General features: G+C 35.7%; 1 protein-coding gene across 3 annotated transcripts in view; it reads right to left on the bottom strand.

Moving 5' to 3' along the window:
• STAT4 (signal transducer and activator of transcription 4) overlaps positions 1-24,085 on the bottom strand; it is a 109,518-nt gene that overhangs the window by 46,009 nt on the left and 39,424 nt on the right. For all 3 annotated transcript variants that reach the window (XM_058300487.2, XM_058300486.2, XM_058300488.2), the window contains exon 5: positions 348-446. In XM_058300487.2, coding sequence (XP_058156470.1) covers positions 348-446 — 99 coding nt within the window. The remainder of the gene's footprint in view (positions 1-347; positions 447-24,085) is intronic.

Genomic DNA, 24,085 nt, shown 5'->3' with positions numbered 1-24,085 from the left:
AGTAGTTATGGGCCCTTTATCCAATATGAATGGTTCCCCTATAAGAGGAGGAAATTTGGACATAGACAAGAGGGGACCACACCATGTGATAACAGAGGCACAAAATACCAGGGATTGCTGGCTAGCCAGAACCAGAAGCCAGGAGAGAGAGATAGGCAATAGATTCTTCCCTAAAGTCTTCAGAGAAACCATGACCCTACCAACACTTTGATTTAGGATTTCTAGCCTCCAGAATGGAGAGGCAATAAATTTCTGTTGTATTAAGCCACCCAGAATGTGGACCTTGATAGGCAGTCCTTGGATCCAAGACAAGGTGATAAAAAAATCACAGGTTTCAGAAATATTACCTGGACAGGCATGTTAGCTGCAGCCAATATTCTTCTCTCTTCCCTTAAACAATTTGAAATCACCACAGCTACATGCATTGGATTTCCATGAAACTTTGCCTGAAAAAAGTGAGCAAAAGAAATTAGCATAAAAGTATAAATATATGCACCAAAAGGAAATATCACTGCTTGCAAGTCAACAATAATCTCATTTCACTCTCTACTCCCAATAAAGATGCAAAATTATTTGCGAATTGTTACAATTTATTCTATTATAAAGCCATAGAAGCTCATCTATTGTGTATGTAGATTCCCCCTGGACAGATTGCTCTTTGTTTAAAAAATCATTTTAATAATAAAAAATTGTTATTGGGAAACTGCAGGAAAGCCATGCACACACACGCAGGAGGGTTAGTTTACTTCAGGCTTAAGAAGGGATTTAGATTAAAATAGTTCCTTCCCTGCAACTTATTATGAACCAAGGTGGTCCAGCTGTTCACCTGCTAACTCTGGGCTTTGTGGTATGGTTAAAGCATTTTTTTTGGTCCTTGTGTGGTATTGTACATGTCAATTAACTCATAACTACATTAATGAGAGTGAAAACATTATTATACATTTCAGCAACAATATTTTTGTAACATCAAAGCATATATGTCTTTGATGAACAACACTGCTCTGGTGTTGATATTGCAAAGTGGCAGTCTGTGGGTCTAATTCGACCATCCAGGATATTGTATAAGTTAAAATATTGCAGTCCCTTCAGAAGGAATATGTTCTATCCCCATTCGTCATAGTGCTCACCAATGTTTAACCCAAACACTCATTTACTGTACGTGCCAGGCCCCTGTAGGTGTGAGTTTTCTAATGTTGGTTTACAGAACTCAGTAGAATGATACCACCATTTTAGTCAATTGTTTTAAACTTCTTTGTTCCTGAACTTTTCCCAGGGCAGGATTAGCAGGAAACACAATAGAAAAATTCATATATTTAGTTTCCCCTCTGCCCTCCTCTCTGAAGGAGGTGCTAATGATCCATGAAATGGCTAAAAGGTCAATAATAGAAAGAATAAAATAATAATCCACAAAGTAGAAAATTAGCTATTAATCAAAACCAGATTATATGGACATTCTTTTTTTTTTTTTTTAATAACAAATTGCTTTTTAGTATATGGACATTCTTGTTCATGGATTGGAAGACTAAATAACATTAAGATGTCAATTCTGCCCAAAGAAATTTATAGATTCAATGCAATCCCAACCAAAATTCTAACTGCCTTCTTTATAGAAATGGAAATGCCAATCATTAAACTTTTATGGAAGGGTAAAGGACCCGCAATAGCCAAAACCATCTTGAAAAAGAAGGACAAAGTTAGAGGACTCACACTTCCCATTTTAAAACTGATCACCAAGCTGCATTGACCAAAATAGAATGGTTCTGGGAAGCAGATGTGGCTTAAGCAATTGGGCTCCTGTCTACCATATAGGAGGTCCAGGGTTCGATACTCAGGGCCTACCGGTGAAGCGCGGCAAGCTGACCCATGTGGAGTGCTGGCCCATGCAGAGTGTTGCCCTGTGCAGGAGTGCTGCCCACATGGAAAGCTGATGCAGCAAGATGACACAACAAAAAGAGACACAGAGGAAAGACAGTAAGAGACTTAGTAGACCAGGGAGCTGAGGTGGTGCAAGAGAATGATCGCCTCTCTCCCACTCCGGAAGATTCCAGGATTAGCTCCTGGAGTGCCTAATGAGAATACAAGCAGACACAGAAAAACACACAGCAAAGGACACAGAGAGCACACAGTGGAGGGGGAGGGGGGAATAAATAAACTTAAATCTTCAAAAAAAACGGAATGGTACTGGCACAAGGACAGACCTAGAGACCAAAGGAATAGAACAGAAAGTTTAGAAAACTAGATAACTGTATGCCAAAGAATGAAGGTAGACTCCTACCTTGTACCACATAAAAAAAGATTAAAAATGGATCAAAGATGGTCTAAACTATAAACCGTCTAGAAGAAAGCATAGGGAAGCATCTTCAGGAACTTGCATTAGGCAATGCTTTCTTAGACATTACACCAAAAGCACAAGAAACAAAAGAAAAAATAGATAAATGGGAATTCATCAAAAATTTAAAACTTTTATACCTCAAAAGACTTCATTATGAGAGTAAAAAGACAACCTACAGAATGGGAGAAAATATTTGGAAACCATATATCTGATAAGGGTTTAATATTCAGAATATATAAAGAAATTCTACAACTCAACAACAAAAAGACAACCCAATTGTTAAAATGGGGCAAAAGACTTGAACACACATTTCTCCAAAGAAGATCTAAGAATGGCCAATAAGCACATGGAAAAGATGTTTAATATCATTAACCATTAGCCAGTAGGGAAATGCAAATCAAAACCTCAATGAGATCATGGCTACTATTTAAAGAACAGAAAAATAACAAGAGGATGTGGAGAAATAGGAACACTTGTTCATTTTTGGTGGCAATGTACAATGGTGCAGCCACTGTGGAAAACAATTTGGCAATTGCTCAGAAAGTTAAGTATAAGATTATCATTTCATCTGAAAAGCCCCATAGAATTGAAAGTAGGGTCTCAAACAGATATTTGCTCCCTAATGGTCATAGTGGCATTATTCACAATTGCCAAAAGATGGTAGTAAACCAAGTGTCCATCAACAGATGAATGGAAACAAAATGTGGTGTATACACACAATGGAGTATTATTTAGTTGTGAAAAGGAATGAAGTTCTGATGCGTGCAATTACATGGAAAACCTTGAAGACATCATGTTGAGTGAAATAAGCCAGACACAAAAGGACAAATATTATATGCTCTCAAAGATATTAAATAGTTAGAATACACAAATTCACAGAATCAGAAAGTAGAATACAAGTTACCAGGGGCCACAGTGGGGTAGGGAAAGGAGAGTTAATGCTTAATTGGTACAGAGTTTGTGTCTGAGGTGATGGAAAAATTTTGGTAGTAATGGTAAAAAATATATATATTGTGAAAGTAATCAACACCACTGAATTTTATATTTGACAGTGGTTAAAGTGGAAAATTTTAGGTTGTAAATATATTACCAGAATAAAAAGTTTTTTAAAAAAATAGCACTGTACATCACAAATAGTGAGCCCTAATGTAAATTATGGACTATAGTTAAAAGTATAATTGTAATAATATTACTTAATCAATTGTAACAAAGGTAACCGTAACGCAAAATGTTAATAATAGGGAAAACTGTGGGACTGAGGGGGTTACTTGTTGTTATGGAAGGAATGGGGTGAGGGGGGTGGGGGGCTATATGGGACCTCATATTTTTTTAATGTAACATTAAAAAAAAAAAGACAAAGAAATTTTTTTAAAAAAGTATATTATACAGACTGGTAAGCCAAAGGATCATTTTGGAAAAGAGGTTATTGGTTATAAGGATTTTTATGTTTACTGCTGCTACAATTTCATAAGATCTTGTGTATTAATGAACATTTCTACCTGTAAAACTAGGGTTAACACTGAGCATCTAGATTCCTGCCCCTCCACATTCTACAACCTTCAAAACTCTTTTTCCCCCGATCCTTTAGATCAGAGAGTTCCAAAAGAAAAAGAACAAAAACGAATATGACCAAAACTCCGAATGTAATGAAATTAAAATGATCTTATTTATTAAGCAGGAATTTCAAATTTCTGATTTTAATATGTTAGCACTTTCACGTTCCCATGGTTAATTTCCTCATCTATTAATTTTTTCATATATCTTACATTCAGATTCCTAAGAAAAGCAATGTTTTCTCATTTTGCCTTTAATTTATTTTAAAAATTGTTCCATTCTGAAAAATAGAGTTTGCTTCTGGGGCTGTTATTTTTGTGAACTTGAAGACTACCCATCTGAGATCTAAGACCCTGGAAATCGCCATTATTTGTCTTTTTCTCACTCTTACAGTATTTTGTTGTTTATCATTCAGACACTTTGCCCTGTTCTCAGCTCCACTGTACACTTTCTCATTTTCCTCTACTATTTTAACTTCTTATACCTTCCCTTTCAGATTTAGCACCCCCCCACCATCTTGTGAGGTTAAATTACTCATTTTTTCTTCTCTGTTAAGAGCAAGGAATCACCATTGTTTTTAATCAGGCTATCTTTTCACATTCTTTTTTGCACTTTTCATAACTTGGCCCCTTAAAATCTAAGAGATAAAACATCTCATGAAAAAATGATCATTATAGATTCAATCCCAAATTAGCATTTTCATTTGTGTAAGTATCAAAGATGTACTCATGCTTACCTTTCAGTAGTTACCAATATATGAGCCTCAAAAAAACAAATGAACCCTTAAGTGTGTGTTGGTGGGAGAAGGGAAGAAAGAGAAAGCCAGAGAAAGAGAAATGCTTATTTTCTATTGTGTTTCTGTCTCTCATGTGTATGTACGCAAGTGCATGTCTTCTACTCTGTGGCTTGTCTTTCCATTCTCTTATGATGTCAATGAGTAGAAGATGTTAATTTTAAATGAAGTCATATTTATTAATCTTTTCCTTTATGCCTAGTGCCTTTTATGACTTAAGGAATCTTTCTCTAACCTGCAGTCCTGGAGATTTTTTTGTATATTATCCTTTTAAGTCTTTATAGTTTTTAACTGTAATTTAATTAGATTTTGTTAATAAAGAGATGTCCCTTTCATTTTTTTCCCCATAGCAATACCCAGTTATAGCAACATTTATTGAAAAGCCTATTCTTTCCCCCACTGCTCTGCTGAGCCAACTCTGTCATAAATCAAATTGTCTGTAAGTTTGTCGGGTTGTTTCTGGACTCATCCCATCTTAAGGTTCTGTCTATCCCTGCCCAATTAATTGGATGTTTTAATTACTAGAACTTTATAATGTCCTGTTATTCAACAGAATGTTTTCTTTCCATTTCCATGTAAATTTTTAGAAACAGCTGGTCAAGTCACATATGCACACATACAAACATGTTGGGAATTTGATTTAATTGCACTAAATTTATAGATAAATTTAGATAGACGTGGCATTTTTATACTAGAGTGTTCTAATCCACTTGATTAGGTCCTCTGTAATGCCTATTAATTATTAAAATTCTCCACAAAGAAATTTTTCACATTTTTTGTTAGATTTATTTCTATGTACTTGGTATTTTTTTTGCTATCAGAATGTATGTTGTCTTTCTTTCCTAAATTTCTTTTGCTGGTATATGGAAATGTAATTTGATTTTTGTAAATATTTATATTGAATCGAGCGACTTTGACACACTCATTAATTCTAATCTGTAATATCTGATGTCAATTCAAAATTTTAGCTATAGGTTCTTTTGGAGTTTATATATACACAAAAATCCTATCTTCTGTGAATAATGATAGAACTTTTTCTTCCTTTCCAATCACCCTACTTTAAAAAAAAAACCATTTCATTTAAGTTAGTGTGCTGGATAGAATTTCCAGCAAAATTCTGCAAAAGAAATTATAGCAGGGAGCTTTATCTTGATTTCAAAAGGAGAATTTGTTCTTGATTTCAAAAGGAGAATTTTCAAGGTTTTACCACCTACTATTACACTTGCTGTAGGAAGATTTTTTCCTGGATATTGCTTTACAGTTTAAAATTAAATATGATGGCAACTTCAGCAATCCAGCAGCTAGGCATAACATTGGAGTGATACACTTTTCCTAAATTCTATAATCTTGATATCTTTAAGATCCTTTTGCATTGACAGCATAATTTTAAGACATGTCAAAGAAAACCATTACCCTACCTCCAGCATATTTTATTGGATTAAACACATATTTTTATTTTTCGTCAGTGACATCATGCTGGAAGTTAAGTATTTTCTGCCAAAGTCAGCAGGAAGTTTCTGATAAATTTGATGTTGTACATCTTAGTAATAATCCTGTGCAAAGCACAACCCAGTCTCTTATCATGCTGATGTTGCTTTCATCTATTATGAGGAATTTGGTAGTTTCTCTTGCCACTATTCCTTTGTGTGTGCTAGGCAATCCTTGTGCATGGATCTCAGTAATAAAATATAATATAGCTTCCTTTCCTTGTGAGCATCTTTCTTCTATGTTTGGTAAAGCATTTGTCGTTGCTTCCAAAAAACATGGAATTTATAGTCATTCACCCAGTGCAAATATGTGCTTAAGAAATATCAAATATGTACCCTGGTGATCTGTTCCCACCTCATTCTGTATACATGATAACTATTTGCTTCAATCCTAAATAATAGAGTTTTTAAAATAACATTTTAAACAGCAATTAAACTCAACATGCATTGTGCCAACAGTGCACATAATTCAACTGAAGTAATAACAATATGAATAGCTATGAACCAGTTTCACATCACTGGCAATGACAAGTACATTGCAATTGCCACCTGGTAACAGTAATTAAGAGATCTTCTTGATTGTAAAATGCATTCTGATTTCAGATGTTAAAATGTGAGAAGGGGGAAACGTGTATTAAAGTCAATGAAATACATTAGTTTTTTCCTTTTAATTTATTTATTTAATTAGGCTACTTTAAGCTGGATTCCTTGGCTTTCCTTCAAATTAGTGTTCCACCTAATTTTGGAATTGGCTTGTCATTAGAGTAGCTAATTCATCTGCACTTTTTTTCCCCACTCTGGTCTGAGGAGGGCCAGAATGACCAGGAGTGGATATGAGAAGACCAGCCCCCAAATAATCTCCTCCAAAGTAGCCCAGAGCCTGAGATTCCTCAAATTGACATTCACACCTTTGAGTGCTTTTCCCAATGATACCCATTAAAATGCAAGCATATTTGACAGAGTTAACAGTACATTTAACTAATTTCCCCTGCATCGTAAAGGATTTGCAGGATGCTGTTCACGGACTGCAGTCACTGGGCAACTGCAGGATGGGAGTAATGGGTCCCTAGGGGAAGGGAGGGAAGAGAGACGTTTCAGGAGAGCCCTCAAAAAGAGAGGTGAATAGAGACCAAAGGGAATGTGGGATTTTAAAGTGGCCCACATGTAGTTTAGCTTGTGCTCCCCCAGAAGCCAATCCTGAGCCAAGGATTCCAGCATGAGTAGTTGACTTGGGAGTTGATCCCAGGAAATACAGTTAGGAGAGTGGGTAATTGAGGTAAGGAAGAGAAGGCAGTCATTAAAGGGTGTGTAATCAAGCCATTTGCTACGATTGGCTAGGACTCCTGGGAGCTAGTGAAGAACATGCCCTCCAAAGATATTAACCTAGGGGCTGCTAGAACAGGAAAACGCTAAAAAATTTTAGTTTTGAAATAATTTCAAACTTTTCGCAACCGAAAAAAATAATACAGAAACAATATATAGAACTCCAACATACTCCCCACCTAGATACCCAGATTTAGCAACTATTAGCACTTTGTCACATTTGTTATATCATTTTACCATCTATTTATCTCTATTACTTATCAATCATCTATCTATCTATCCATCCATCATCTATCTTCTATCTACTTTCTAAACATCTGAGAGTAGATTCTATACATTTTGCTCCTCTAACACTTAATGCTTCCATGTACATTTCCTGTTAATAAGGACACTCCCTTATGAAACAGCTATCAATGGAACTGGAGTATTTATATAACAGCTCTTGTCAGTCATCTGTTAGCCCTGAAGCAAAAAGATGCAGATGCTAAGCAATTGGAAGTCCACTTGCTTGAACCAAAAGGATAAAGGCCAAGGGACATGGTTAGGGCACCCTCTGTCTGTAATACTAGTCCTTTTTCTAACATCAATTGAGAGATTTTCGACTTCCCTGTTTTTAACTGCCTGCCACCATCTGCCCTCAAATGTTGCTATTTCTTCCATTGCCCAATCACATTCCCCAAGCTAACTACTGGGAAAAGTTTGAGGCATTTCCTTGTAGGCCTTTTTCTATATATAGAAAGTATGAAGTTAGTAATTTTCCTTGAAGATGATGATTAATTATGCTCAGGTTAGAGCACTGTATTATTTTAAATTGCTAGCTTGTGCCAGTTAGGTTTTTTTATGTAAAGGAGTTAGTGTATTTGTGTGTGTACATGTAAGAAAGTCTCTCCTGTCTAGTGTTTTGAAAACCTCAGATACATAGTTCTTTTTTTGAGAGTTTCTTTTTATATTCATGTAAATATATTTCCCAGAACCTGATTCAATCTCACATCACTTTCTACTTACTTTTGGCCATTTCTATGAAACTAATAGGAAGATTTTTATATTCTGTTTTTATCATTTATAAGCTAAAACTCTCTTATCACCCCTATGAGGCAACATGGAAAACTCCCTATACTTATAGAGTATGTGATAGGTTACAAAACTCTCAGTTGTCTCCTATGCTCTTATAATGACCCAGTGATGAAGGAGTAGTATTATTAGCCTGAATGAATAATAGCGCAATTAAAATAATGAAGGGTAAGAAGTGACCTGTCTAAAGTAACACAGCTATTAACTGAACCACAAATCCAGGTTCTCTGAGTTGCTTTGTAGTGTAATTGTCCAGAACGTGGTAAGCCTTCACTGAACACTGTGCAGAGAATACACTCAGAACTTATAGAAAACATACTTGATGCATTTAAATATTTTATTTTAAAAATAGGCTAAGATAAGCTCTAATACCTGCAGCTAGTTTTTAGCTACAGATTAAGATGGATATACTATTAACATCAATAATAATAGTGCATTGATAATTTATATACACTGAGGATCTATACCTCACATCTCTTTTATGAAGAAAACCTTTTGGTGATTATAGAATTGAAGGCTAACTTTAAGGAAGAGGCAGGCACCTTGATTCATTTGAATTCATTCATTACTTGCATGGGGGTGGCATGAGGGTACATGAGGACTGTGACTTCAACAAGACAATTTAAAAAAAATCTATTAGACTGATCATTCTACATCTAAATCAGCCTTAAAGCAACTAGGTCAGCTCTTCAATTTTGGGGAGTTTATTGTTCTGTAGATAGAGCCTTCTGAGTCTGTCAAGGAGAGGTTAGGTAGAAGCCAGTAAGAAAAATCATGTGCTCAGAACAAAGGGAAAGAAATAAGAGGCGAAAACTGAGACTTTGCTATGATACAGCCTGGCCAGTGCCTTTGATACTGGTAGGGACAAGGATAAAAATGATTCAATAGCAGTAATTGGGATGATAAAAGGGGAGAGAGCTGGTTGGCAATCAGAAGTGTACAGTAGCTTGCAGATTCCAATTTAAAATAATATGATTGGAAGGCTTTTACTCCATAATTGGGTACAAATGCTTCATATCCCAAAGGTTCCTAGCCAATTGTAGCAAATGGCTTGATAACATACCTTTTACTGGCTGCCTTCTCTTCATTACCTCAATTACCCACTCCCTTAACTATATTTCCTGGGATTCAACTCCCAAGTCAACTACTCATGCTGGAATCCTTGGCACAAGCTAGCAATTTTAAATAATACAGTGCTCTCACCTGGGCATAATTAATCATCATCTTTGAAGAAAATTACTAACTTCATATTTTCTATGCATAGAAAAAGCCTGCAAGGAAATGCCTCAAACTTTTCCCAGTGATCATACTTGGGGAATGTGATTGGGCAATGACTCCTTTCATTTTTTTTTTTTTTTTTAAAGATTTATTTTGTTTTTATTTAATTTCCCCCCCTCCCCTGGTTGTCTGTTCTTGGTGTCTATTTGCTGCGTCTTGTTTCTTTGTCCGCTTCTGTTGTCGTCAGCGGAACGGGAAGTGTAGGCGGCGCCATTCCTGGGCAGGCTGCTCTTTCTTTTCACGCTGGGCGGCTTTCCTCACGGGCGCACTCCTTGCGCGTGGGGCTCCCCCACGCGGGGGACACCCTTGCGTGGCACGGCACTCCTTGCGCGCATCAGCGCTGCGCATGGCCAGCTCCACACGGGTCAAGGAGGCCCGGGGTTTGAACCGCGGACCTCCTATATGGTAGATGGACGCCCTAACCACTGGGCCAAAGTCCGTTTCCCTCCTTTCATTTTTAAGTCAGTTCTTTGATATTAGTACTTTTTAAGGGTGCATTACTTTTATGGTAAAACTAAACACGAAGTGATAAATTATATATATAATTTCAGAGCAAGTTAAGTGTTCTTCTGCTGTCATGTAACCCACTGAGTGTGCAGGCATCCATGATGGGCTCTCTGCATTGCCCTGTAGAAGTTGGAAGGGCATGGAGAACAGATGTAAACGAATATGAAGCTCTGACAAATGCCCTTGCTGTGAGTAATAAAGTCCTTTGTTTCTGACCAGAAGTCTCATGTCTTTTTCCAGCATAAATGAGTAACAGGCTAACTTGTTAACTTGCAATGAGGGTAAAATCCCAAACTCTGTCCATTTCTTGATACCTGTTTGTGTTGTAAAGCTTATCATGTAGCATCCCAGTATTCATTTCTATGTCTAAATCCCCATCTAGACTCTGCATCTTTTGAAAGTTCTTCATCCCTCCATCTCCAGTATCTGTCACCTTATAGGAACCCCATAATTGGTTGTTGATCAAATAGTTGGTGGATAAATACAAGAATCCCTCTGAGTAAAAAATGGAAAAAGTATATTTTTCAGTCTTTGTGTTGGGAAAGACCTCAGTCTTTAGAACCTCTTATTAGTTACTGTCTGTAGTAGCCAGAAATATATGAATCTACAGTCTTGACATCTGTTAGAAAGGGACAGTAGGGTATAAAATACCCCTAGAAATGACAACTTTGCTGATGGGATCCTCATCCTGGCTGGCAGAGGGACTACCTTGAGGGGAATTGAACTATGAGGGTTGTCCCTCCCTGGGGATGATGTTGAGTCTCCTGCTCTGTGTGTGATAAGATGCATTCTTTATCATTAGTTAAGGAAACCGTGTCCTCCTATGTCTGGTAGTGTCCTTTAGTCACCCTCACCCTTGTGGTAACAATGGGTACTCCATCATCATTATTAAATAGTGTTTATACAAAAGTGTGAAGACAAGAAAACAGAATATACTGGGGAAGGTGTACAAATTTGTCTTATTGATAATATGCTTGTTTATCCAGAAAAAAACAAGAGCGTTAAGTAGAAAAATACTAGAACTAATATACAAGATGACATGGTTTTCTCTATACTGGCAATAATAATCACAGAACTGGCAATGGGGATTATGTTGCATTCAAAGTAACAAGAAAGATAATTTTTAAAATTAAGGAATAAATCTAACAAGAAAGGTACAGGTCTTATATCAAACTATAGTCTTACTGAAGAATTTAAACAAGAACTGAGAGGGGCATAAGTTAAAAATATACCAATTTATAGAATGCAGAACTTAGTATCATGAAAATATTAACTGCCCCAAGATGATATTCATGTAATGCAGAGTGGGTTTTGGAGGGTTTTGGTTTGAGGGAGAGGTTCAATAAAGTAATCTTAAAGGTCATATGGAAGAAGAAATGTCTGACAATACTTAAGAAAACTGTAAAAGCTAATTAATAATTTTTTTGGTGCTTGAATTATGTCAGGGAATTTCTAAGTGTTCTGTGTTTTGTTTCATCTAACCCTCACAGCAATTGTTTGTGATGAATACTAGCATAGCTATTTTACATATAACTGAACAGAGAGAAGTGTTAACTTGAATCCAAGACTCAACTTGACTCCAGAGTGTGTGCTTTTAATCAATTCACCACCACAGTTTCATTGTCTCCCAGTTGGCAGGAGGAGGAAGAGGACTTGCTTGTGAAGATATTAAAATATACTATAAAGTCATTATTATCAATAGTATTGACATATAACTAGATTAGCAGAGTATAGTAGTGATGAAAAAATATTATATAAGGAAATTAAGATGAAAAGTTATTTTTAAAAATATGGCTAGTATAATTGTGAATCCAGAGGAAGAAGTTGGACCTCTGTATAAGGAAATAAATTCTATGTAGATCAAAGACTTAAAAGAAAAAAATGTTAGCATAAAATTGGGGAAAACATATGTCTAATCTAAAAGTTGGGGAGATCTTTTAAACCAAGACAGGTTTATAAAGCTAATAAAAAAAGGGATGGATTCTTTACTACATTTTAACTATTTTTTTTGGTATGGAAAAAAAGATATCACAAACAAGCTAAAAGACATATGATAGATTGAGGAAAATATGAGTAACTCATATGAAAGTTGTTATAAATACATGAAGTATTTTTTAAAGTACTATCTTTGAGCTATAAAGAGCCCTTTGAAACTGATAAGAGAAAGCCCAATAGAAAAAAGTAAATGGGAAATTCACAAGAGAGCACATGAAAATGGCCAATAAATGCAAGAAAGGATGCTCACAATAATCAGAGAAAAGCAAATTAAATGTAAAAAGAAAAAATGATCAAGTTGGCAAAAAGGAAAAATAATACTATCCACTGTTAATGGAAATATGAGGAAGAGAGTCTTTTTGCACTTTCCTGATGGAAATGTGAATTTTACAACCTCTTTGGAAAGCAATCTGGCAACATATACTAGCATTTGAAATACTTAAACCCTTTGACAACTGAGTCCATTCATTCCTAGGAATCTCTCTCATAAAAACAAAAGCACCAGTCTGTAAGAATATATGGGGAAATGCAAGCACCTCAAGTGATTGAGCACCTGCTTCACATACATGAGGTCCTGGTTTTGATCCCTGGTACCTCCTAACAACAAAATGAACAAACAAACAAACAAACAAAAATATCAACTTAGGGAAGCTGGTGTAGCTTAGTGGTTGAGCACAGGCTTCCCACATATAAGGTCCTGGGATCATTCCCCAGCCCTGGTACTTCAAAAAATAAATAAATAAATACAAATAAGAAAAGAATATATGTACATACAAGGTTGTTTGATATATGTGCAAGGTTGTTTGTTGCAACGTTGCTTATTGTGGAGAAAAACTGGAAGCAAAGTAATGTTCATCTAATGTGAATGGCTTAAACTGTTGCACATCTACAGTATGGACCATGATGCTACCATCAAAAAAGAAGGGATTTCTGTGGTAAATTTGGAAAACAGAGAAATGTAATAACATTTCATTTTTATATGTAGAATATCAAACTTCATGGACACAGGTAGTGAATTATAGGTTACCAGGGACTGGTATTGTTAGGGTAGGAAGTTATTGCTTAAGGAGGCAGAGTTTGAGGCCCTGAAAAAGTTGTGGCAATGCCCAATGCCAAAGATGCACTGGGGGAGGATGGAAAAAGTGTGTCAAACGTACACTATGGACCATGGTTAGTAGCAACAGTCTGATGATATTATCTCATAATCCATAACAAATGTTCCACACGGCGTGTGGTGTGTTGGTGAAGGGATGTTGTGTGGGAATTCTACACATGTGCATGATTGTTTTGTAAGTTCACAACTTCTGGTGGGTTGGGGGAAACATACACCAAATGTAAGTGTATGGTGTACTTTTGGACTCTAGATATGTCCATATATGGACTATAGTTAGTAGCAATAATTTGATGGTATTTTTTCATAATTTGTACCAAATGTTTGGCAACAATGCAAGGTATTGGTGCTGGGGTGATGTATGGGACCCCTGTATATGGTGTTATGCACGTATGTTTTGTAAGTTAACTTTCCTATACATTTATTGTTTATGTATGTTCATGTACAAATGATATACTTCAAGAAAAAAAAATTTTTAAGTTGTGGCAATGGATATTGGTAGTGGTAGCACAATACTGTGAATGTAATACCACTAAATTATATACTTGAAAGTGGTTAAAATGGGAAATTTTTATATATATATTACTACAATACAAATTTTTTAAAAAATTCATGTTTGTAAAAGAAAATCCTGGGTGCCTCCATTTTCAAAATTCCATAAACACTCACATACACACATGGGGAATAAATAATATTTTTGTACTCTTATTTATATAATCACAGACATAAATATGAATGCATACATATTTACTGTTAACACTGATGTCGTTGGAGGTGATGGTATGGGTGGAGAGAAGGAGACAAGAAGTAAAAACTAACAGAGTTTGTGAAAAAAGCAGCAGATATGATATGATCTCATTTATCGAAAATCATATATATTTGAGTTTTATGCACTAAAAGCATGAAAATATGGTAACCAAACTGTTAATGGCGATTGATCTTATTGTGGTGGAATTTTAGGGGATTTTTATTTTCTTCTTAGGCTTTTCATTATTGTTTGAATTTCTACAATGATTTGCATTACTCAAACAACTGGAAAAAAATTAAAAAGCTATTTTCATCATAACAAAAGTTCCCTTAGCAAAAAAAAAATACATATATGTTAATTTACATGATGTGAAAAGTCATAAAATTAGAACTCCCAAAGCAAGAAGTGGAAAAATCTTTCCAATCTGAAGAAATAAAGCCATTCTCTGAAGATTGTTGACATTTATAAAGCAATCCTCCAAGTGTCCCTGTACATTTTCCATGGAACAAAAATTCTGAAATTTATTTGAACTGTAGAAGTATTAATACCACTCAACTACTGAGAGAAATGGAAACTGAAGGGATTGCTAATAGGGTGTAAATAATGGAGGAGAGTACACCTGTGCCTTATAACTCAACTGTGAACACATGAACACATGAACACATGAACAGGTCCAGAACTACTTCTCAAGTTGTCAGTTCTAAAATTGATTTTCAGGCTCGTCAGTGCACCAAATAAAATGCAACTGACACTAACAAATTTATCTTTAAAGTGACTTTTTCTCTTGGGGCCACTCTAGAGAAGACGCTAATTAGGTGATATTTGTCCCTCAGGTGCCAGAGTCTTTTTAAGCTGATTGGTTCTGGCTTTCGGAATATTTCTACTTTTCTGGTTCCATCAAAATGTTCTTGTCTCTTTCCCTGACTATCTTGCTAATTTAGAGCTAACTAGTCAGATGTAGTCACTTCTTTCTTCTATCATCTTGGATGAGAAATCACTAAGCTTTAAAGGTTTATATATTTTATTACCTCAGGGCCAACGAACTGGATTCCCTGGACCAGCTACATTTGAATAAGGTCTTTGTGGTGGCATTGTGAACCCCGAAGAATGCACTGGAAAGTCCTCAGGATTTGAGGTCAGAAGTCAAGCTTTAGACCCAAGCCCTGCCATCATTAACTCTGACATTTAAAAAAGAGCCACTGTACCTCACTGAGCCCTGATTTCCTCCCCTGTAAAATCCCTACAAACTTTCTTTCGGCTTGTGAGAATCAAGTGGGATGTTCATTAAGATCACAGTCAATCGTAAGACAAAGGTCAATTATGTTTTTCTCTAGTTACAGAGGTGCAAGTGTTCTTTGTAGAAAATTTTTTAACTGCAAAAATCACTAAGAAGAAATAAAAATCACCCATAATCACAAAATCTGGAGATAATGGATATTAACATTTTGATATGTGCCCATTTAGTTTATTATTTCTATGTGTAAATTTACATGTATTTATACACATTAAAAAATAAAATTCAGATCATTCTCTGTATATTTATATGTTTTTCATTTAATTTATAATTCGTATTACAATGTTATTAAAATTCTCCTACACTATCATTTTTCATCGCTGTTAAAATATTTATCTTAGCTCTAGTCTGGTTTATATAATACATTCTCCACTGTTGGCATTTCAACTAGTTTTTGCTATTAATGTGCTCTGCTCATAAGTTATAGTATTTAGATACTGTTAATTTATGTTTTTGCCTACTTGATATGCCAGAAACTGAGAAAATTTTCCCACTACTACTCAGTTTCTTATTTCATCTCGTGTTTAAAATTTTTACTTTATATGTTGATTCAAAAATATTCAGGGCATACTGATCAACAACCATTATATAGTCATTGAAATGCTCTCTGACAGTAATAAAAGTTATGTTGGACTGTAATTTGACATAGTCTAACCACCTCATAGAGTTATCATAAGGATTAAATGAGATAATTCATTTGTCCTCAGTGTCACTGATTGCAACTACAACTACTTCATTGTTTTGTTATTATAACAATATATAGTGACCATGTTTTCTTTTTGTCTAATATGTCTTTGCCCAGCCTTTTATTTAGACTCTTCGAATATCGCATAGTTGCATTTTGTTTTTTGATTCTAAGTGAGAAACTTTTATTTTTAACAAGAAAACTTAATCTATTCACATTCATTACCATATTTAATAATTTGGTTTTATTTTGTTACCTGCTGGTTTTCTGTTTCCTTTACTTATCTTTTGCTATGTAGTCTATACCTTTTTTTTTTCTTTTATCTTACCTATTTTGGAAAGTATACTTACAGTTTCTCATGTTTCTAGAAATTCTCTTTAAATTTACCTAAAGCATATTTTCGTACCTAATGGTCGGCAACATTGTTTCCACTAACACTGCTTGGTGGATAACTTCACATTCACTACATACCATACTCACCTCACTGTGGAATGCTGTGTTAATAGAATGGGTTCTAGAGTATACATAATTCCTGGTTTGCACACCATCAATAATTCCACCATTTTCACTTGCACCAATCACAATATACCATGGCTACATGCCACTGCCACTAGAAATAATTCCTATTGAGATAAGGAATTTAGCATCCTCTCTTTAAATCTCTCAAGTCTACACCCACATAATTTGTCAGCCCAGGAAAGTATTCCTCTAGAATGCATTTCTGATCGGCACTTTTGCTCCGTTTGTTTTGGTCTTTTTACTAATTGTCTGTGTGTTGACTCTTCTTTCTCTGATATCATATCTACCATTTCTTTCATATCATTACGTTCTTTATGTGCTTTGAGTGTAGCTCCCAAACACCTATTGATTTTTCACAGTATCAATTCTATTCTATACTTGTCTGCCTCCAACATGGATTTTAGTTATACTCCTGTTTTGTTTTTTGTTGGGAGCGGTCAATACGAGTATACACTGAGTTCAGCAATGCCGGCAACATGGCCACCAGAGCAGAGCCCACTTCCTTGTTCTTCTCCCTCCCTGCTCCTTTGTTCTCCGTTTCCGCCACTGCCCAGGCTGATAAGGTAGTACGCAGGCGCAGGCGCAAGGCGTGAAACTAAAGTCTGCCTTCCCCCCCAGTAACAGCAACCACCAGTCCCCAACCTCCACCTCCTCACTCCCTGCTCCTCCCCTTCCCAAGAGTATATATGCTTTGTTCCCCTCAATAAAAATTGCAGCTTGATCAGAACACTGTCTTGCTGTCGTTCTTCGTGTCTCTTTTCCCACCATTCTTTCTCGGCAGGTTTCGAGCCCTCGTTGCCGTCCTGCGGGCCGGGGCAGTTTTTGTTTTTGTTTTTTTCCTGCTCCCTTAGAATCCTTTCCTATCTTAGTCACTATCTCTCTTCATATTATCTTTTTTCTTTTTTTTTTTTTCATTTCAACCTGTTTACTTCTCTTGGGTCTCTACTCCTATTTTATACACATGGTTTTCTGAATGTGTTGTAATCACTTTTTAGAGGTATATGGTTCAACTAATATGTCAGGGTATTTTGCCAGTCTCATCAGCTAGTATTTTTTCATAGGTTCCAGGCATGTATCTTTAAACAGTGTTTCATTAGAAGAAAGTGTATATGGTTTTCTGATTTCATTTAATTTGCTGATACTGATATAGGTTTCATTCATATTCTGGTATTTGATAGTTTAGTCATCTTAGTTTTCTAATATTGTATCTTTTTATTTGTCCTCTTATAAATTTTAAATATTCATAAATAATATACAATTTTGGAGAGATTTTTAGATACAATTGTAATCCTGAATTCTTTGTCACCAAAGTTAAGGGCATGAATTCCAGACACTGTGGCAGACTGAGAAAGGGAGCTAAATATTTAATTAGAATCCCTAAAAGCAAAAATATAAAACCACAATTCTCTTACTGATATAGTTGGTCCTATTTCAAACTAAAACAATTTCATTCAAAAAGAATGGTAGTCACCATGAAGTTTACCCAGGAAAATAATCATTAAATTATAAAATATGTCTTTTCCATTCTCATGAGATAGGATTAAATGAACAAAATTCACTGTTGGAAACTGAGGCACAGTGACCTCACAAGGAGAGACTTGCTGTCTCCATGGCTACGCTTGCAACCTAAGGAATGCAGTAATTAAGAGTTCCCGGCAAATGGGATGGAGCTGTTAAAGGCTGAAAAAAAAGATGAGCACATACCTTTTGTAGTAAATAGAACACTTAGACTTTGTACCTTGAGATAAGATTTTTTTGAATTCCTTAAACTATGAGTAATGCTGATAGTTACCTGCATGTTGCTGCTCGTTGTCACGTAGACTGGGGTATGTAGAGAGCCCCTTGTAAACAATAAAGTTGTCTGATGAGTCTACTCGCAGACCCCCTGATCCCAGCTCGTTCGTTCTTGCTCTTTGTTTCCTTCCTCTTTTTCTCTTTCTTTCATTCTTGCTCATTGTTTCCTTCCCCCTTTTCTCTTTCTTTCATTCCCGATACCCTTCAGGTCCAAATCTCCAACAATTCACAAATATTTTTTCCTGTTTTAAAGTATTTCAACACTTTCCTGTTTTATTTTCATAAGTCCTTTGTCCATATTATTTTCATTCTTTTGACTTTAAGAAAGTCTCACTGAGAAGCTAATATGCCTTAATAGCTATTAATCTCCAATTTAAATGGGAAGGAAATTCCTCAGACTGCGGGACATCAATAGTTTTTCCTTAGCCTATAGTCCTCAACATCACCCCACTTTAAAAATATTTGTAATTGCATTTGCAAGTTTGAGTGATGGGTTGCTAAAATTTCTAGGTGTCAAAGCCTTTGCAACAGCTTCTTGATGTAATATACCAAAGAAACAACTATATAATCTCTTTTGTGAAAAAGTACATATATTTATATGCATTTATAAAGATAAGAAGAAATATTCTAAAATATCAACAGTGGTTATAAATCTGGATGGTAAGATTAAGGATAATTATTTTCTTCTTTGTGTCTTTATTTTCTAAATATTCTACAATTAATATGCATGGCTTATGAAGCTGGCTAGTAAGACAGGGAATCAATAGATGGACCCGGAACCTGGCCAAGAGTCCACATGCACATCAATAACCCCAAGATGGCTACTGGAAGACACCCTCCACACACAGAAGATTCTGCCATTCAGAACAAGATTTCCTCTGGAAGCCAGGGGATGCCCTGGATATTTCTCAAGGACTTTATAATTGGGCCCTCCTAGGGGATTGATGGGTGGGGTAAGCAATCAAAACAGCAAACAGCTGGAACTCCTCCCTTGCATTAGCAAAGGGGCAGAATAATTAATAGTTTAAAAAGCAAGCGCTAAGCTCTCTTGCTCTCTTGCCTTCGCCCTGTCCCGGTGCCAGTCCCGGTGCCAGTTCTGTTCTGTTTCTGCTTTCTGTGCCCTGCTCTCTCCATATTTGTTCTGCATAGATCGACATGCAAGTAAACCTGGGCATTTATAATATATAATGGGAAGCTGTAGTCTGTAAATCAGCCCACTTTATCACTTTTCAGCCCCTTTCTCTCTACCTAGTACACATAATCTTTTATTTTCTCCCATTTCTCTTCCCTCCCTAACTTAATAAATTACTGGCTTAACTCACCCGGTGTGCTCTTGAAATTCATTTCTGCAGTATAGTTAAGAACCTAGACAAAATCCGGTTACACTTATATAATCAAAGAAGAAACCCACTGTGTTGTAACTGAATAAAGCTTTGATGTTAAGAGACTTAAAGCACTGAATTGTTTCTCCCATGTTCAGTTCCAACTAATATGTTTTATGGGAGAGGATGAGAATGTATCATACATAGAAAGATTTAGAACTGGTGGCCATTTTTTATTCAGTTACCAAAATAATGACATTAATCATTGGCACATATGAATAAGATTTTGCCACATAGACTAACCCTGTGTTTTCTAGACTTGGAATTTTGAGGACCAGAAAATTGCAATATAAGTTTTTGAGACTCATGTAAAGTTGTCAACTTTTTTTCAATGTTTACAGAAAACCCCAAAACTACCACCAGCTGTTTCAACATCATTTTTATAAAAGACAGAACATTCCAACCCCAAATGATTCAAAAGGATATACATTATCTCAGGAATGTAAAAATGAATAATTTTGACCTCACAAAAACTCTCCTTATTGTTCTTTTCTTACTTTACTAAAGTCTGGTGAAAACTTTAAGAATGTGCCCTGGTTTGTGTTTGAGACCTAAACATGTCTTTGGACTAAGACTTGTTTTTCTTGGTGATTGTGTGAAGAGACGTTCCAAAGTCCCATCTTACCTGGCTCCATAATACAGATGGTAACTCTTCATATAGAGCCAGGTGTTTGAGAAAAAAAGTCAAACCGGACTCGGTATTATTTCAGGTATGGACATACCCAATACTTTTTAGATTTATTACAGGTTCTTTTGATAAATACATATGAAAGATTTAAATCCCCACATAATAAAGATAAGGCTGTGGGAAAATAGTTTTTAAATTTTATCATTGGGATCGATAATTTGCTGGAATCCAACCCTTCTCATCCCTTTATCATTACAATCATGGTTTAACCTGGCTTATTACCATCTTCTTCAAACTTGTTGCCTGCCTTTTTCCTTGCTCCACCAAGTTTATTCTCAACATGGCAGCCAGAGTGACCCCATTAAAATTTAACTCAGATCATGCCGCTCCTCTATCCAAACCTTCCAGTGGTTTCTCATCTCAGAATAAAAGCCACTGTCCTACCCAAGTCGAAGCCCTGGGTGGATGATACAGATGTTCTGCATCATATTCATGCTGACATGTTCTTGGTAAAAAGGGAATGGTCCTCTGTATTATTGTGCTTTGGTTTGTAATTGCTTTTTCCTCCCCTATATGACTTAACAGTCAAATGTATAAAAAAGATTAAAACCTATATTAGTGAGAAATAAAAAAGAAGAAAACAAGGGGGATGGTCCTTACAGCTACCAACTCCTCTCCTTTAGTTGGTTATGAGTACCTTGGATTGTTAAACAACATTGTATGTCTTCCAGATTATAAATATAATTCATATTTACTGCACAAACACGTACAACACAGAGAGAATATAAAAATAAAAATCATTCGTAATTATATCAACTAAAGATAATCAATTTTATTTTGACTTAGTTCCATTTTTTTCAAAATTATTTTTTCCTGTTATATAATGTGGATGATATAAAATTAGGATATGGACCTTTATTCCATAGTTTTCATTTAATAAATAACACATAGAATTATTTCTCCATGTCAGTAGACAATTTTCAAAAACATGATTTTAAATGAATATTTGCCACTGAATTATCTGGTTAAGTCATATTTTATGAACCTGTTATGGACATTTATGTTAGTATTAATTTCAAAATATAATATGTAATATTATATCCTTGCCAATGGATATGAACAAAAAATAAATAACTTCTAACTTCTGGAGTGGGACAGTGCTGGCATTTATAGGGAACTTGTGAATGGTCTAATATTGAGGGTGTATTACTGGGACTTGCTGGAAGTGCAGGAGAAAAAGCGATCTTAGGCTTTTCAGTTACTGACCAAGTAATTTTGGTCAATTCATATGGCCTCAACTGAATAACTGGCACCATTAAGAATTGGATTAAATGCCTTTAGAATTACAGCTCTTCTAATTTTTCTGTTTTGCTGTCAACCTGTTGCAAGCCAAAAATAATTAGCCATCCATCAGAACACAGACATTACAAAAGAACCTATAACCCTTGGGGTCTCATTTGTTCTTTTGTGGCTTTGTTGGCAAATAAATTACTTGATACTGGGAAGCCTTCCAACTTGGAAGAACAGAAGACAAATCAAAACACATGCCTGATTTGGTTTAAGTTTCATGGTGTAGTGTCTGTTTAGAAAAAAAAATTAAAATGTGTCTAATTCGAGGAGCTTTCTGGAAAAAAAATCAATAAATCACTTTAGAAAAAGCAAACATAGACTCTTTACGGTCAGAGCAAGACTGCATCCCTGTGCCCAGCATTAGAATTAGGCCAGACACTATCATTAGGAATATTGCAGCATGTGGAGGAACTCCATTTTTTAAGAGTACATTCCTGGAATTCTCTAGATAAGAAAGCTACTGTAAAGCAAACTGAGAAAGTCTGGGGAGATGACATGTTCAGTTCAGTGCTTAGTGACACACCTAGATTGTCAGTCAAGTGATATTTGGACTTGACAGTATGTACTGAATTCAAGGACTGCTCTGCATTTAACATCATCAGTAGAAACTTTTGATCGCTTGAAATGAGAGGTGTTTCTAATGCAGTGTCCAATGATGTCAGTAAAATGAAAAATGGATAAAAGTAGGGCTGCCAATATTAGAGGTTAGTCTTCTTGTTCTGTGAGGTCTTTGGTGTATTTTTCACCATTTTACTCCCAGAGTCAAGCCTTGTGTCCACCTTAATACATACTCAAAACATGTTTATTGGCTGGAACTCATCAGACCAACCTTATTTCTTCTTTATAATTTTTCTGCCTGTTACATTGGTAATATATGCCATTTATACTCAGTTCCATGTATAATATTTATAGGATGACATTGAGGGGGCTTCCTGAGTGCCAGCACCATGCTAAACTCTTCACATGAATTATTATGTCATCTGGTCCTCACTACAGCCCTATGCTGGTGGACACAATACTTTCACTATCCTCATTTTATAGAATAGATAAGGATTCCTAGGCATAGAGGGATTAAGTAACTTGCCACAAATTACACAGCCAGTAAATCAGGCCAGGATTTGAACCTAGGCAGTCTGTAAATAACATTATGTTATTACTTTAAAATGCTCTTTGCACATTTTGTTTTTATTGTTTTTTTATCGGCCAGTGAGTGTGGCTTCAGTTTACCAGGCCAAGTGGGAATATTCAGGTCATAATTATTTACTCTATTTTTCAACCTGGAATATTACCATCCCCTCCTGCTGCTCTTAGGTATGGCCACAGGAAGAGAATATCAGTGATAACCTCCACTTTTTTAGGCAAGTTATTATGTGGGGAGGCTTCCAAATTTCTATAGGCTAGAGGGTCCAAAGTTTCTCTAGATCGTTTCTTTAATGGTTAACTCCTACATTTTACAAAAATGGATAATTTGTACGATCTCTGGAAACTATTATTGCAACTCATAGGCCCACAAAAGATGAAATAAAGAGATCATCCTCAGTTGAACTTACAGAGACGTAACAGAAAATATGAGAACTTATCTAGAAAAAAGTAAAATAGCCATAACTATAAATTTAATTATAGTCACAGTTCTGTTCTATATAGAAGATTACCCCTTTGGAAAGTTACTTTTCACTTAATGAGCACACAATGATGCTGTGAGACACAGATTTAGAAACTGACTGGAGTGTTTAGGACATATGAGTCAAAGAGGAAATGAAGAGAAGGAAGTGGTGGGGGAAGAAGAAAAGGGACAAGTGAAGTATTACTTAATTCACTTCATCAATTCATGCATGCACGTTATACAAAGCGTAAAAGCAGATGTTTTTTGTGTTTTTTTTTTACTTAGAAAAGGAAACCTTTTGGTCAGCATCAGCAAAATAGGGTGATGAATAGGCCAAAAGGAGAAAAAAGTGAGTGCTCTGGGACCTTGATTCTGTGGTTGGGTCTGACAGGTTTAAACCAGCCAAAAGGTCAGAGCCAAAACAAGAGCCATTCACTAATGGAAAACCTCTCAAATTTCTAAAACACTGGGTATATACCCTTACCAATTTGATAGAGATTCACTAACAAAATCGCTTTTCTTCATTGAATTTTCCATGCCTACTAAACTACCTGAAAAATAAAACTGCTTTGCGTGACAAATGTTTTTCCATTTGGCAAAAACAGAAACCTCTTGGTTTCTAAAGGAAAAT

The sequence above is a fragment of the Dasypus novemcinctus genome, chromosome 7 (assembly GCF_030445035.2).
Source record: "Dasypus novemcinctus isolate mDasNov1 chromosome 7, mDasNov1.1.hap2, whole genome shotgun sequence".
NCBI lineage: Eukaryota > Metazoa > Chordata > Mammalia > Cingulata > Dasypodidae > Dasypus > Dasypus novemcinctus.
This window is presented reverse-complemented; position numbering and strand designations above follow the sequence as displayed.